The sequence below is a fragment of the Neopsephotus bourkii genome, unplaced genomic scaffold, assembly GCF_033783945.1.
Source record: "Neopsephotus bourkii isolate Nb327-2 ecotype Australia unplaced genomic scaffold, CSIRO-AGI_Nbou_v1 NB_998, whole genome shotgun sequence".
Classification (NCBI taxonomy): Eukaryota; Metazoa; Chordata; class Aves; order Psittaciformes; family Psittacidae; genus Neopsephotus; species Neopsephotus bourkii.
This window is the reverse complement of record NW_026901490.1, coordinates 3,331,161-3,348,953: the sequence shown is the minus strand read 5'-3', so window position 1 is coordinate 3,348,953 and position 17,793 is coordinate 3,331,161. Positions and strand designations below refer to the sequence as shown.

At 38.2% G+C, this 17,793-nt stretch overlaps 1 protein-coding gene across 2 annotated transcripts in view; it reads right to left on the bottom strand.

Moving 5' to 3' along the window:
- The window catches only part of PTPN21 (protein tyrosine phosphatase non-receptor type 21), a 40,870-nt gene extending 24,332 nt beyond the window's left edge, over positions 1-16,538 (bottom strand). Inside the window, exons 1-3 of one of the 2 annotated variants that reach the window (XM_061359959.1) lie at positions 15,798-16,538; positions 11,879-12,251; positions 636-805 (exon numbers count right to left, since the gene is read on the bottom strand). In XM_061359959.1, coding sequence (XP_061215943.1) covers positions 636-805; positions 11,879-12,058 — 350 coding nt within the window. In that variant the 5' untranslated portion in view covers positions 12,059-12,251; positions 15,798-16,538. The remainder of the gene's footprint in view (positions 1-635; positions 806-11,878; positions 12,252-15,797) is intronic. The other variant, XM_061359960.1, reaches the window with a different exon arrangement.
- Positions 16,539-17,793: the final 1,255 nt, after the last annotated feature.

The window sequence follows — 17,793 nt, the reverse complement described above, 5'->3', positions numbered from 1 at the left end:
GTATAGGCCCATAGGAATAACAGGCTACTATATGCTCAATTTCACTTTCCCCCTGCAGTCAGCACCACTTCTGTGATGTTCCCCAAATTCACAGTAGAAATGGATATATGATATCAAAGCTAACATCCATCCTTATTTCCCAGTGATACACAAAAAAAAAAAAATCACAAACTGAAACTTAGCCTGTAGTTTGCCAATGTACTGAAAGTACATAAAGTACTGAAAGCAAAACAGAGGCAAGAACAGCTAAATAAAATGCTGTCTTGTGCAGCATGAGCATCCCCAAAAGCAACAGATGGCTCTTCAAAACACCACCAAAAAAAACCCCAAAAAAACTCCCAAAAAAAAGAAAAAAACCCAAAGACAACATAAAGGGAGGAAAACAATTAAAAGTCTAGTCATACAAGTATTGCTGAAAAAAGCCTGTTACTGAAAACAGTTTTCAATACCTTTCTAAGATCACATATTTTAAATATTCAAATGGGAATTAAATACACAGTTTGAACATAAATTCTGCCTAAAGTAATAATTTCCACTTCTGTAGAGGGGTGTGTGGGGGAAGCAGGCTATTTTAAAATTAGCCATATATTTCAGAATGTTGAAAGCAAAACTACAGACACAGGCATGAAGTTTACCTGGTAATCTCCTGCTGAAGCTGAGAAACAGTAGGCACATAGAACACTACTCCGAAATACACAGTCGGCTCTAAGGCGTATTTGTCCAGCTGCTTTTTCAGAGGCTTGTCCAAATCTACCCATCTGCGCTGATTCTGCTTATTATAATACCACAGACTGAAATACGTAATCTGAAAAAGAGGCATTTCAATGATGAAAAAGTTAATATTAACATAGTGGGTAAGATATATTGCATGAAAGTCTTGCTACTTAGAAGTAAAGGTTTTAAAACACAAATGCAATGAGGGTTTGAAAACTCAGAGAACTGGAGAGACATTTAATATCACAAGCAGACTACTTTCAGATGAGCAATCTATGTACACAAGGTCCCTCACCTAAAAAATTGCTAAACTTATTATTTGCAAACAGTCTCTGACCCTGTTGTGGCAACTCACAGGTATTAGTAATAAGCATTTATGTGTGACAGAAAAACTAAAGGAAGTGAGGAAGGCAAATAAAAAATGACATTGAACAGTGTGAGAGCAAAGAATGGCTTCTCTGGGGCACTGGCAAGTAGGCTCACATGGGATGCTGAAGGACAAAAGAGCACATGACAGCTGGTCACTCAAAGACAAGCTTATTAAAGTATATGTATGGCTCATCCCATGAGCACGATGATGTCCAGATGCAGCAGCAAGCTTCCTTGCCTGAGCAAGCAACTTTTCACCAAGCCAAAACCAAAATACAGTATGTACTAGAACAGACTGCCCAAAGAGGCTGAGGAATGACCATCCCTGGAATGTCGGACTCCCACTGGACAACATCTTTAGCTACACAACCTAACTTTGATTAGATATCTGAGGAGTTTGGACCAGAATATTTTCCTATCACTCCTAACCTAACATTTTCATTTTTATCACTCATAACCTAAATTTTCCTAACACTACAGAGCCACTCAAATTTAAATTTCTCTGCTGTGTTTAAACTGATTAAAATCTGCTCCTGAAGTATTAAATTCACTCAGTTCTGGACCAGCAAACAGATATGGGCTGGAAAATACTCCTGTCATTATCATAGCAAAACTATAAATTTCAATTACAAGGTTAGTAATTGAGGGAGGGAGATAAGGGAATGCTACAGATTACCAATTGCATCCTTAGGCATTTACATGAGGACTTCTCCAAGTCCTTCCTACATTAGCATATGTAGAAATGGTAGAAAGATGAACACCTTTAACCCAACACTTCATATATTATCAGATGTTTTTAACTTGTACAAAATAAAGCTATCAAGGATAAAGTTTTATAAAACAAATGACTGTTCATCATAGTGATTTTTATATCAATAATTTATGTTAATTAGACTTGGAAAAACTGTTTACCTAGCAAAGTATTTATTGTTGTTTTTCCAAAAGCTCTAGCATTTTAACGCTTCACGGAACACAGATTTGAAATTCACTTGGGAGCAACAGCTGGTAGTAAAGGCCACTTTAGTACTTTCTTGTGAAAACTTGCCTATATACACATCTGTAAAAATCATGTACATACATCCTCTTACTTTATACTCTGAACAGGATGAAGATTCTACCCTTATGGCCTTCTGGCTATGCCTTACAGCTCCAACAGGCTGACTATGAGTGTAACCATGGCATAGTCAGATATGCTACATCCCAATCTTCAGGGACAGCAGTGAAGTCAGTGCTCTGTATCAGTACAGATTATAAAATAATTGTGGGCACAAAAAAATCAAGGTTTAGCATTAAATAAATAAAGGCTTTTATTCCATAAAAACATTTTCTCTGCTAAACTATCAAAACTGGGAAATTGGAGCCAATTGTAATGCACCACGTTCTTTTGATGTTGCATACAGGCAAAATGTACTACTTTGCCACTCTCTAATTTAGCATCAACAGAGTTTTAAGTGATTGCTGGCAAGTTTTGGTGGTTTTTTATCCAATATTAAAAAAAATAAAAATCCTCTAAATTAAAATTACTGTTTCCATGTAACCACAAAACAGGACTCAGAAGATATATATATTTAAAAAAAAATCTTAGGATGAAATCTGACCATTTCACCTTAATATAGATTCCCTTCTGCAAACTCTAAGACACCTCTGCTCCTACTTGATAAAAAGGCAGCCTGTAATACAAAAAATAAATTGAAATAGAACCATTCATAGAAGAAAAAAAAAAAAAGTTTTTTTGTATAGTGGGAGATAGGACAAGGGGTAATGGCTTTAAACTAGAAGAGGGTAGACTTATATCTGGAGAAAAGGCAGGATGCTGATATATACAAAATAGTTTCATGCTTGGGAAAGCTTAAAAATCACCATATAGAAACAGACTGTATCCCTACATTGCAAAGTTCGCTTGTAAATCGAATCCTATAAACCAAATTTTTCACAGGTGGACACTCTGTGGTCTTTACTTCTGACTTCTGAAACCAAGGGTCAAATTTAAGAAGTCATAAATACTTCCAGTTTCAAGAGGATAAGGAATATGGCTTTGTATACAAATACTAGAAACAAAACTTTTCTAAATTTCTCAGTTTAAGTGCATTAAGTTTGCTGATAACTTGCACAACATTTGCTTTTATTTCTGTGCTTCAATCTGCCAACCATAAGATGTAGTGTGTGTTAATCCCAGCACCCAACAAAGATATTGAGAAGACAGTATCTTAAGATTCCACAAGGTATTAGGAACTGTAACAGGAGCACCAAATAGGCTCCACTGCTAAAGAAATACTATGTTAACTGTAAAATCATTGAAAAGGATAACATGTACCAAATGACTAGTCCTCCATCTTTCCTCAGACTGAATGAGGAAAGGAATGCGTGCAAAAAGTTGTATTTCTTTTTCATTTCAAGACTGTTACCATCGTGCACAATCACAGCAGCCAGTCAGACTGTGATGCTGACATTTTGTAACTTCCAAGTTTTACAAATGTATATATAATGCAAGATGGTAAATAAATTACAGGACCAAAAAGTAAACAAGATCTATATGCCATGAGCTATTTAATCTCACTTGCTAGGAAGAGCTCAAAAAAGAAAGCCTATTGTGCTGTCCCAGCCCACCTGCCCAACAGGTCAACTGCATCCGCCCTGGGCTGAGTGCAACCCAAAATGCTGAACCACAACTTTCTGGGTGAGTGCAGAGGCCATGGCAGAGACTGAAACTTAAGGGAAACAGCTACAAAACCACAGAAGCACATCAACAAAGCTGAAAGACTCTCTGATGTAAGATATTCCTGGTTCTGTACCCTGAAGTCTAAACTGATGTAGAGCCTATTGTTAAGGCATGATGATCATCTGCACTGGCCTGTCTCTTTAAAAGACTTTTTCTTGCCTACGCACAGCACAGTAATTACTGGCACAACAGACTAAGAAAAATGTGTCTGCATATTAAAATATTCTCTGGAATACAGCATATCTTTAAATAAGATTTTTCTGCCACAGTATTTTCCCTTACAAACTCCCCCAGTCTGGACTATCAAAAATAAAATGAAAGCCAAGCAAAACACTGTGGACCAAAGCCTGTCTTCTGACTTCTATGCAAACCTTTTACTTGACTTCAAGGGCAGAATTTGATCCTGTGAGTTTTCAGAGCAGCTTATGCACCCTGGAATATTCGCACTGATTAAAATAGAATCCATTTTTATTCATTGCTAAAACATTTTATTATTAGCAGCTCAGGACAACACCCAATGCTAAAAAGAATGCCATGACATAATTCTTAAAATATGTTAAGCTGTTAAGATTAACACTGCTTTGAGGTTCATTTATTTTAGTGACTTATTCATGACCCAACCCCTCCAAAGAAAATCAAATAGAAATAAAAAGAGCATATAATTTCTGCACAGTTACTTTCTATCTAGCTGCTTTCTATCACTACAGACAGGAATAGTAAGTATTTTTTGCATGAAAGTTTAAGAGTCATCAAGAACATAAAAGTACCAAAAGACCAACACAAGTTTGGTGGGCATGGAGCGATTTCATCCATGAAATAAAACAGATTTCCTAAGCTAAGCACAGGAGCTTCATCAGGTATGAACACCACAAAACTACGTTACTGTAGGTGGCTATATCACATCTTTCAGCATGATATGAAAGTCAAAGAAATGGGGCTGATCAGTCCTAAGATGCTAAAGTAAAATCTTACTGTGGACTTCAACTGCCTCAAAGCAAGGTATAGAGAAGACAGAATCTTCTTGGAAGTGCTTACTGCAAGTATGAGAAGCACTGGGCACAAGCTGCAATGTGGGAAATTCCAATTAGATCAGGAAAAAATTTCACAAGACTAGCCAAACACTGGTACAGGTAGTCCAAGAAGGTGCCAAATCTCTATCTTAGGAGGCACTCAAACTCACCCAGGCAATTCCTGAGCCACCGAGGTGGCCTCTCTGAGCAAAAGGTGGGATCATACAACCCTCAGAGGTCCCTTACAACTCAGAATATTCTGTGATTCTATGTCATTATAGAATCGGCACTGATAAAGAGAAACAACTGGCTCAGAAATTCTTGGATGTGAATTAAATAACACCTTTTTTAAAAACAGTGTTATCTTTTACAAAGACATTAAAAACTGAACTTTAAGTCTTCAAATTTTCATCATTTTCCACATCCATTGAGCATAGTTTGCTGTTCCTCATCTGCTCTCTAATTTGAAATTGAACCAATGAGACAGTCCTTCTTTCCTGTACCAACTGCCTCATATTAGTTAGCTACAACTAAGTGCTGCTTTTTGGTTTGTTTTCCTCAATGCAGATCAGTGTCATCCCTAATATAATTCCATTTTAACTCTAATCTAAAAACATAATTTGTATGTATCAGTTATTCTGATTAGCAGTATAAAATAAAATGTTTTAATATAGGATCTCAGGGTCTATTTTGGTCACAGTCTACACTATCCAGAAATGAAATAAAAATGACAAATGTATACACCAGATATAAAATATATGTAATCTTCTCACTCGAACTTAACAGCACCTATTATGTTCCTCAAATTCAACTGTGCCTTCTTTTTTTTTTTTTTTTGGAAGTATTATATAGAGAAAAAGTTATGTTCTCTAGGATTTTGAGAAAACCCTACTGTGTTGTGGATCTTAAGAAAAAAAAAAAAGGAAAAGGAAAATGAAAGAGATCATTCTCTATAAAACTTCAGACTAAAGGAAAAAAAAACCCTGACTGCTTTTTGTGGATGGAAGTGGGGAGTACACACAGACTTTACCACACATTCCCCGAGGCACAGCAATGTTTAAAGTTTACTTCAAACTCATGTATTTACCAGATCATTTCCATATCCTATATTATTAATCTTACAGAGCATCTCTCAGGTTACAAATAGACTAGTTAACAGAATTGTTTTCAAATTGTTAAGAAAGTGCTTTTTAATTAATGCAATTGCCACCTGCAGTGACCTGAGGAATCACCATCCTAAAACATGAGGCAAGAAATAAAACAAAATAAAAATAAAATAAAACAATAACAGGGTTTACAGAATAATACAATTAAAATACATTTTCAGGCTTTTCCTCTTTCACACTGACACATACAAATAAAACAAGCCATAAGGCTCTCCTATACAGAGTGCTAGAAACACCTTCTCGTTACCAAAGGATAAGCACTGCAGCTGGACTTACAAAATCCCAGTTAGCCCAAGGGCTCCACTGTGTTTAGCTTTATTATATGCTTAGATACAAAACAGCTCCTGCCATCAGGATATCACAGTTTAAATAAACTGCATGCAGAACTGGGTCAGTAATTCCATAATATGCACAACTGCCAGATACCAAGTGAAAGCTTTACCCTACACCCAATGTTAACTACAGAAGGAGACAAGAAGCCCTGAAAATTCTCCAGAAACTCCACTCTTATCACAGCAGACAACCTCCACAAATCTTCCCAGTCTCTAGGGAAGAAAGGATTTGGAGAATCCTGGGCTGGCGGGTGTACAAGATCCAAGACTTCCTGAAAGTGGTGAAATAAAACCCATGAGCCTTGCCAGGTACCAGTCACTGAGTGGAAAGTTGCACTCCTCTACATACTACAAAAACCAATTCTTCTTCCAGAAAAAGGAGGACTGCTGGCTAGCCCCACAAAACCCTCTCCCTTTTCCCCATCTTGTAGCTACACTGTTTTTAGTGTACTTTTGCTTACACTGTTTTTATTGTTTGAGTACTGACAAGATCTTCAACTGTAGTTGCCACAGGGAGTATTTAGCAGGGTAGCTATATGAATACAGAGAGAAGTCTGCCTTAAGTCTTCGTTCTTTCATAATGGAAATTTTTTTCCCAGTACACATGCACAATTATTTTTTCCTAACTACTCCAATATAGGATTCCTAAATGCTATTTAAATGAAATAGTTGCCAACTATAGCTTATAGCAAAACACCACGAAAATAAACAAAATCAATACTTTGCCAGATAATCTGACACATTCTAATGTATTCAAATCAAAACATTGCACAAATCACAATATACTGTTTGACACCCTGCAAATGTCTTGAATAAATGGTCTTTGGACAGGCAAGGCAGATTCTATTCATCAGTAACATTGACAAAGGTGAAGTACCTAATTTAAAAGCTGAAGAGCAATACTTTCACAGTGCACAGAAAACATTGTATCCAAGACACATTTTAACCTCTTGCAGAAACAACTCAGTTATCAGCACGACAAAAACATGCAGAAACATACTTTTTCTAAAAAACATGTTACGTTTTCCTCAGCACTGCCCAAGGCTCCAAGGATGGACTCGAGTATCTGCTTTTGACTCATACCTTACACAGCACTGACAACATTAAAAGGAGTACCATGTTCCCATTCATCAGAAGCTTAAATTCTCATTGCTTTACAACAGGAAAAAGCAAAACTTCAAAATGGTCAGAAAATACTAAACAATAAACTGATATCTTTGCTTCAGAAGAAAACCTCTTCTGTCAAAGTTAGTACAGAACTGTACAGCAATATACAGACATTGTGAAAATGAAAAACCAGAATTATGTGGTACATTCAAATTCTGACTTAACTTAAAAAAAAAAAAAAAAAAAGCCAAAGAAACGAGGGGCAAGGTGTCCTAGTTGCCACTAGCGCTTTCATGAAAAAAACCTCAATTTTGTGCTGCTCGGTGCAGTACAACCATATGCAAATCCTACACCTGCTTGTATAGCATTTTTCCTTCAGAAAAAGGAAGAACTACAATAATTGCACTGAGGCGATTATTGATTTTTGGCTGATTGCTTTGTCTTTCAATTTATCTTGGTTCATAAATAACAACTACAGCAGACTTATAATTAATGCATGTTTTAGATGGAGTCAAGTTTGCTTTTTAATAAGGTATTTTTATCTTTTAAATTAATTAGATTGCACACTGAAGGTCTGTATTTTTATATACTTTCATCCATGACAATTTCTCCTTTTCTAATTTGAAGGAAAATTTAGTTCAGACAGGCAAGCATAGCAGCTCAAGTATGAGTACTGCTTCTCCTCTTCTTTCTCCAAAGATTATCTAAAATTTTGTCAGACTTTGACAAAGGGCATAAACGTAATTATGTTAGCGATCCTTCTGTCATGACTTGGCCCAACATTTATTTGCCAGTCAGTATGTTTACTGATACATATACACATAAGAATATTTATGGTTGCACTTGGTCTTATTTTAAAAACTCTTTACATATGCAAAACACACATTTAAGAAACCACGACACTGGATTAAAGGAATTTTTTTGTGTTTTCTCCAAACAGCAGGTGATATTTTAGAAGTTTTACAGCATAGTTCAAGCATTGCTGAAGCACTGTTTCAGAACTTCAAAGTCATTCAGGCTCTGGATAACCTTGATTTCTTCTTCCCTATTCATGTCCAAAACAAACACAGGAACTTGCATATGCACAATACATACTCTTCACAGAAGTTCCCTACCAGTAGCTCTTGTACTCAAGCCCAAATCTCCACACAGTAGAGGCAGTTAAGTTAGAGACTGCTTGTACACATCTTCAGTATTTGCCCCTTCTTTCTGGTTTAGAAGTCTTATTAGAAAACAAATAAAAGAAGATCCAGCAAGAGAAGTAGATCACTTGTAACATCTCCTGTCAAATATGCTAGAGCTGTATTAACACTGAAAAAGAAAAAAATCTATATGTTCAAGTATTTCATTTGTATACTTATGCCCTAGATGCAAGATGAGCAGTGTTGCACATACTCTTTAAGGCAGTTAACAATCAGAGCTCTCAGCAGTTTTTCAAAACTTGAAATTCCAGAATGGTTTTCCGCAACAAATACAGATTTCTGCATAAATCAAGTTTGGTTATAGTTCTCTCACAGGATAAAAGACAGGCTGTGCTACACAGGGTAAGTAACTTAAGTTCCCTCTTCCCTTTGGCTTCTTTCCCCAGTTCCTCAGTTTTAAGAGAGCTGGACTGCATACCCACTGCTGATGAGTCACATTCTGGGAATACCAGATGTTGTTCTTAGTTTAATGCATTCATTTCATTTTTCTGTAAAGTTTACCATTCAGTAAAAAACTAAAATTGGCAACATACTTAGGACTTTCTAAACCCTAACAATGTGTCCATGACAGTATAGCTCTTTTAAACTGAGAAAAATCAAAAGAAAACTAGTGCGTGACCACACAACTCTAATATAAGACTACTCATTTACACAGTGATGTTAAAGAAATTAAATTAAAGATATCACAGTATTAAAAACAAGCCATTCAATTCACTGTCCAAGTTCAGTAATTGCAGACTACATCAGACAGAAAGTGATATTCACATTTTTTTAGCATTCAATGTGTAAAAAGGTAGAGATTCCCCTCAAACCCCATGCAGTAAACTGCTCTGGGGGTGAATGGGAACTGTATGTCATAACTGTGTATCCCATATACAGTAATCTGAAACTGGTGCCTTGGAGTTCATAACTGCGTTAAGTCTCAGTATTCAAATAAGCAGTCACACTTTCATGTCTAACACTTTGAATTCACACTTGTAAGGATGCTTAGTGCATTAACAGTATGCAACAACTTAAAGAAAGTATTTAGTATTTTACAGTGTCAAGGTCTAATGTTGTTTCTGCAGATTGAAGCAGTGCTGAACAGATTTTTCTTTCCAAAATCTTTTTACTAAGCAAGGAGTCAGGAATGATCCATTATCTGCCCGGTAAATCTGACTATTTAAAGGCAGAACATTCTTCAAATGCAAGCTCTGGAAAGTAATTTATATTCCTATTTTCCATTCCCTTTTATTGCAACACATTTTCCTGCCAAAATAATCCATGCAAGAATGTATGACTGAAGGTATCTGCTCAGAGTTCAATAGTGTACTGTCAACTCCCTCAGTCTGATGTATGACTCTTAATTGAGAGAACTGCCATCTTTCTTTCTTTTTTTTTTTTTTAACAAATTTTTAGGAGTAGCTCCAAAGAAAACAGATAATGAAGAATAGCTGAAAATACTTGCATCTCTAATGCTCTGTGACTAGTTCAATGAAAGCTAGCAGTCATCATTCAGGAAGACAAATCCTTTGCATTTTACAAACCAAATATAGATAAAATTCTTTACCTTACTGTTGACTTTGCAGTGGCACCTGAAAGTGGATAGGTAACATTGATAAACTCCATTCACACAACAGTAACTGAATGCTAAATCTATGATATCTGATGTGTTCTAAGCAAACACTAAGGCTATGACAGTACTTAGATTCTCCCTTTGCTAGAAGGAGCAAGATGAAATAAAGAAGTCATGCCATTGTACAACACTGTATTTTTTCCAAAATAACGATACACTAAAGGAAAATACTTGCAGAATCCACAAGAATGCATATTGGGACTGAAAACAAACACTTATAGATTAATCGATTCAAATCTATTTCATTTATTTATTATTTTCCAAACAGGAAAAAAAAATCTAATAACTATTTATAGCACTTTCTACTAAGAAATCCTACAGTAACCATGCTGTCTGCAGTAATAAATACTTGCAGGAGTGAGTCCTAAATTTACTTGTGCAACATTTGAGCAAGGTTTCAAGCAGTTGAAACTTGCAGTTTCTTGACAATGTCAAGAAATATCAATGCCAGTGTCAAGAAATGTCAATGTCAAGCAGTTGCTTGACAATGAAAAAATAACATTTAAAAAAAACATACTTATTAGACAGTAAGTATTCTCATGATGACTCTTATTTTGGTTACCCAAGTCTAGGGTTTCCATCCTGTATTTGAATCCCATATTCAAAACACTACTACATAGCAGACCACATAACACAACAAAAGCATCTTTTCCAGCAACATTAAGCTTTTATTACAAGTTTTCCTCCTCCAGACCACCAAAAGTGCACATGCTGTCAAAGTCTAATGACTACAAAATGAACTAAACCTTTTGAGACTCTAGTGGGAAATTTCAGTTTACACAGGATCGAGAGCATTGAACTACTGCAATCAAATCCACCTCTGCTTAACTATAAAACAATGACATTGGTTGGTAAATTGGTAATCTATGTAGATTCCTATAAGCAACATTTTGCAACACAACATTTTAGAAGTAATTCACTCAATACAGATGTATAAAGAATCACTAAATATGTGGGAGAAGAGTAAATTTCACTTGCAAAAGGATCCTTCAAAATACCAAGTAAGGGGGCGGGGGGGGTTACACAGATTCATACAGATTCAATTGGTGGAAACCATATTTCCTCATGAGGCCAGCGTTCAATCTAAATGACCATATGCTTGCTCTAAGGCAGTTTCTGCAAACATGTTTGTGGTATTTGAACAAGTAATACAAACAGTTGATCACTGGTACGCTTATCACATTTTGTGCTTTAGGTTCTTTCCACAGCTCTAATCCATCAAGAAAGAAAAAAAAAATACATGCACACATCACTCTTTCATATCCTTAGCTAAAAGTTGTCTCAAGTTTTGCAGTAATTCTTAACCGTGTTGCTTAGGCAGAATATTCCTGTCTGTTGCTTTGTGGGGGTTTTTTGAACAGCATTTCAGCATTGTCAGATTTTAAAACCAGTCACTTTGTTTATCACTCTAAGCTTCAGTTCACTGCCACTTCTCACATGTCCTCCCCTTGGGCATTCCCTAGCTCTGTAATGTTAAGTTTTACAACTGTTTTGGAGCAGTCCCCATCAAGACCAGAAGCTGAAGAAACAAGGGGAATACAGGATAACTGATGCTAAATCCACTGCCCCAAAGGTAAGGATTCACCACATAGGTCATCTAGCACTAGAGACAAAAATCACACCTTCGCTCAACAGTTTGCTTACCTCCCGCAATTCCAGTCTCTGAGCCACTGCTTCCAGACTTTCCTGGCCTGTGCTTTCCACCGATAAGGTGAACTCCACAAATTCACTGTTGAGCAGCTGGATACGAGCCACCAAGCAACTTTTGCTGGATACTGTGTAACGTCGAGTTCGTTTCAGTTTTAACCCAAAAGGTAGAGGCATCTTCTTTCTCCCCCAGGGATGGTTACCGATAAAAAGCTACTACCACCAGGACGTTGAAAGGGACAAGTAGCTATCTCCTCTCCAAAGGCAAGGAGCTGTAAAGTCTCCAAAGATCAACCAGCAGCAGCAGTATCCATTAAAGACAAGCAAGTTTTCCACCAAGAGACAAGTAGAAGGGGCATCCACTAGAATCCTAGTAAGGGGCAAAAGAGAAAGAGAGTAAATACAAGAATCAGAAACAACAGTTTGACTGAAAGGCGAATGGTAACATGGGAAAATTAACATGTATATTTTTTCCAAATCTAAATCGTCAGTCTACTTCTCCAAAATGCAGAGCTGTTTGCATTCACATAATGAAATAAGCACCAGAGTTTCTGGTTTTTCCACAAACGACACTGGTCTTTGGCAAGTTGATTCTTTTTTTTTTTTAAACTCGCAGATGAATAATGAGACTTAATCAAATGTGGCTTCAATGTCTTAAAATATGTATTTCTAAACTGATTCAGTATTTAAATGAAATACATCTACAAAGTCTATGTTGCCTAAGGTATTTCTAATACTGAACAAAGCCACTTTCTGTAACTGCGGATCTGGAAATCTGGGTTGTTTTCCAGAGCGGACCGGCATGCAGCCTCAGCCACTACCCCTTGGATTAAACACCAACCCAAGCCCCATAAGTGATTAAGGGGAAAAAAAACCAGAAAGGCAGGAAGAGAGGCACTAAAGCTTACACCTCAGCTATTTCCTACCAGACAATTAAAACCCAATTCCTCTCATTTTCCCTGCATTACAGCTAGCTGCACTATTATTTCTCACGTTAAACTGCTGTATGATGCTTCAGGTTTCCCTTTGCCTTGCAAAGAGAGCATGTAAATTCTGAGAACTATTTATTTCCTAATTTTTCCTTGAAAAACGTGCTTATTCCCAGTCGAAAGGCAGCCACCCATTTCCCCACCTTTGGCAAACATCTCCACGCCTCCTCCCCTGCCAACTCCTTAACAGGCAAGCTTCCCCCTGCTTCTCTTTTTCAGGTGTTTTCTTACGGCGTGCGCCTCAGCCTAGGAAATGTCACTCGTACTAGCGGTGGTTTTCAGCAGCGAACGCGAAATAAAAGCATTCACTAAATACAGTGAGGGTCTGCGGAAGTCCGTGGGGCGAGAGCGGTCTCTACAGCGAGGCTGGGCACTGATGTGAAAGCGCTTCACACACTTGAGGTAAAGCCGCCATCGCATGAGGTGAGGGGAAGCAATCGTGGGGAGCCTCCCCGCTGCGCTGCTAGCTCCAGGTCGGGCCGGGCAGCAGGCCCCGGACGCCCTTGCAGCCGCTCCCCGGCCTTCGCTGTCCGCACACCGCAGGCCGCGCCCCGCGCCTGGGGAAAGTGGCTGTTCTTCCCGTCACTTGGCTGCTGCGGGCGCGGGGAGCTCTGCACGGGGACCTCTAGCGGCAGCGCCGCACCGCCTGCACGGTAAAAGAGAGCAAGGAACCACCCACGGTTTGTTGTGGTTTGGTTTTGTGTGTTTTCAAGGCTGGTATGCATTAGTACCACGTTTTAAGAGGCGTAATTTGATTTCTGAAGGCTCTTAGAACTATCAGACAAAAATAACATGAGTGGGGGAATCAGAAGAAATAGCCTTCCTAGCATACCTGTTTTTAAACTCAAAGGTACACCTATAAACAGACAGAGAGCCTCATGCTACTTGCACATTTATAGACACAGAAATTTAATGTTACTCAACACAACTGCAAACTCTTTAGGCTGAAAGCCCTCATCAGACTCCCTAATCCCTCAATAAGCAGCACAGCAAAGACAAAATGAGGTGGAAAGACACTTAAGGCCTAAAGTGGGGAGAAAGAGGGAGCAGAGTGGTTTTCCTCAATGGCACCTTTACTATCCTACTCCAAAGAATGACCATAGCATATTTTGTGAAGAGGTTTACAATAATCTGGAAGCAGATTATTCGAGTCCTTCAGAATCCCCATTCTCAACAGATACCACCTGAAATCTCAATTGAATTAAAAAAAAACCTGACCCAAACACCAACTATTTTATTTTTGGGTGCAGCTGCAGAATAAGTAACAACTGATACCAACAGGTTTCCCTGAAAAAATTTGGGATACAAAGGGAAACCTCATTTTATTACTCGCTCTGCACTTTGATCCTCCAAATCCTTCTCCCCTAGAGCAGCATTGCAGGGAATGCTCTAACAGACAGAAGCTTTTTGTTTCCTGCCCACTGCCAGCAGAAACTCACACTGGGTTTATTCCTGACAGCATAACTTTTGGCTGACTGACCTCAGCTCCCGTCCACAAGGCCTGTTTTCCAATACGTTCTTTGCACAGTTACACACTTTCTTCAGTGTTACAGCAAGGAAAAGAAACAGCTCACTTGTCTTTTTGAAAGCTGCAGTCAGAAGTGCAGTCTGTTTTAATCTCAGTTTTTATGTAGTACCACTGAATATGAAAGACTTTCAAACTTTTATGCCCCCATCAGGGCCTTAGCAGTGTATTCTTAGGGCATGGAAAAAAAAATAAAATAGTTAAAACGTTGCTAACCAGATGCTGACCTGACAGTGAAGTTTCCAAACCCTCTAATGCTGACATGAGGCAATCTCAGACTTTCAGTTATTTAGCTATGTGGACAGGTCACAATGGCAGCATAAGAAGTAAGTTTAGAGCAGAATTTTCAGAATGTGCCAGAAGCACTCTTCAGGTTATGATCTGTTGTTTGCATTTATTGCTCTACTGAGCATTTATCCTAAATTATTTCAACTCAGTACATGCCTGACAATCTTCGTTACTTCTGAAGTATGTTCCTAACACAAAAAACTTAACCTAGCTTACACTCCATATCACAAAAGACCAACATAAGAACAGAAATTCCTGAGATAATAATAAATATTGTAGGACAAGGGCAAATTTGATGAGTAACACTGAGGAATCATTCAGCAACTTCTACTGTGAACTATGTGTACTTCTTGCAAACAGGGCTGTGCTGGTTTTATTCAGCAGCTGTGCATTCTGCAGTGCTAGCTGCCTTCTGCATTACTGTAAATTCAGACACACCTGCATTGTTATAAAGCTACTGCAGAAAAACGCACTACATACTGCCAGGAGTTGCAAAGCCAATTGATGACCTCTACAATACATTGTTTTAGCAAGCGTTTATTTAGCAAGTCTGGAATTTTCATGCAACACCTTAAAATGTCTTTAGTGGCCAAACTTCATACATTCAACACAAACATGTAGTTTCAAAAAAGTTACATCAGAATTTCAGCAACATGGCTGTGACTGACACATGGTTACTAAGCACTGTGGTTATCTCTCCCCTTTACCTACACCTCCCACTCCCACCTCAGCAATCAGCATTTTACTTTACAAAGGTTTTTTAAACATCCTGCATGAATGGCAGCATGCAAAATAAAACTGCAATATGTAATAATGAAAAAGAGTTCCTGTTATTTCAAATGCTTAAAGTACATGTATTTATTTCAGCAATATTTGGGGAGCCAAAAATAGAATACTCCACTCTCCACTTGTTTTACCAGTTAATCTTTGACATGACTCTTGGGCTGAAAGAGCAGCAATTAAGCACTTATCTCAAACCTTCCCTACCTCCAGAAGCACAATTCTACAGCCTTTACTTTCAAAAAGTTAATGCTTGAAACTCTTCAGTCTTAGGGTACAGAGCAGGGAAGATCACATTCTATTTTTTTTACTGTGCCTACTGTTTTCCCCTTACCTTGTGCAGTGATCCAAAGACACCAAGTCTCCTTTCACATATGTGTAGCCGTAAAAAACACACAGCGCTCCAAGACTTTTTCTCCCGGAGCCATCTCATCTGTATTCCTCAGGAACTGACTTACTGTGCTCCTCTTGGCCAAAACAGCTGCTATCTCGGCTAACCCACCTTCTTCTCAGATAACTCATAGTCAAAACATTCCTCACTTCCTGTCTCAAAAAACTTGCTCTGAGTATCATTCCACTGGGTAAAGAGCTGGGGGTGGAAGAAAATACTACAACAAAATAAACCTGTGCCAGACAGCTCTTCAGGCAGCCTCCTTCATGTGACGCTGTGCTGCATGACCGCAAACTGCGTTCTTGGGGGTATTTTCAAATTGCCCGTCCCTGTGTGCCTCTGTGTGTGTGCATTTAATTTCTTTTCCTGGAGGCGTTCCCCTCGCTCTATCCATGCGGAAGGATACGCTGAAAGAATTAAAGCAAAGGCCCGTATGCTTGTAGCCCATTACCTCAGAGAATTGGAATGCCTGGCAGGGAGAATGTCAGCAATGAACAGCTGCTTCTCTGGCGACAGGAGCATTACAGAAATAGGGGTTACAACAAATAGCAGGCAATCCTTGCTTTTTAAAATCATATGATCATTTATTTTAAGCCTTTCAAATTAAGGCAAATCTCTTACCAAAATTCTGTTGGTTTCATTTTCACACCACTTGGAAATCTTTTCAGGGTTTAATCTGTACGTGCCATAGCAAATGACCTATGCACATACATTTATATCTGCAGCTGAAAAAATAAGTCCTTGCAAAGTTTAAGCTGTTGGTAATATGCACAGGAATAAAATGCAGACTAAAGACTGATTTTTCAGCCCTTGTCTGGACTTAAAACTCCCAGAGGTGTCGGTAGAATTTATACCCTTAATAACAACTGTCTTAGCAAGGCTTACATGCATATCAATTAAGTAATATTTATAACATTTAACCATCATGTAAGGGCTGCAGTCCAGTGCCACAAACATATGGAGACCTCTGTGTGCATTTCCACAAGTGTGTAATCAGCAGTTGTATGCAGTTTAAAATTTTACAGCTTGCCATTTTGTGAGCCAAGCAACAGTATATACAAACTTGAAACGGGTCAGGGATGAGTAAGAAGGTAAAGCAAGTATGTGAATGCTGACTCATAACTGTAAAACATAGAAAGTGTTTTGGCAATGTAAAGCACACAAACATGCTACTGTCTGAGCAGGTCTAACTTGCAGACCTTCTATGCAAATAGCATGTTACTCAAGAGGACACTGATCTCAGCTGAAATATGTAGGTAATTTTATACTACAATGAATTCTTTTAGACAAAAGTGGTCTTTCCTCAGATCAGGGGAATCTCTCTTCCCCTCTTCCCCCCCCCCCCCCGTCTATGTATCAGCCATAGTTATGATGAAGCAGTCCATAAGCCAAAATAATAACTAATTCAGGGGATTTTTATATTGAATAAAATAAACTATGAACTAACCTAAACCCCTTCTCTCAAGGCATCTGCTACAGGCCAGAACTACAGTTACTTGCTAGAGAAAACTCCAGTACCATAAATGACAAATCCAAGCCATGAAAATTCAGAGTCAAAGAGGCAGCCCCTCCTATTTCTAAACAATTCATACTGGAAACAAGGTCTCAATGCTCTTATCTGTCACATTTCCTACTCTAAACCAAGATCACACCCATTTCCTGCCCGATTCCCTGCCTAGAAGTTTCATTTCTTTGAGTTTTCTTACTTTCCATAGTCCTTGCTGCATTTTCTTTCCTTGCATTTACATTGAAAACAACACCTCATCTTCAAAGAGACATTGTCAATGTGCTCCTCCACTGCCTACATTTTCTCCTTTTGAAGCTCACCAAACCTCTATCCCCGAATAATTTTCTCTTCTGCTTCCTATTACTCCAGTTTGTATCCTGAATTTGTAGGTTTCTGCACTTCTTCCATTTTGCCCTACCTTTTTACCCCATC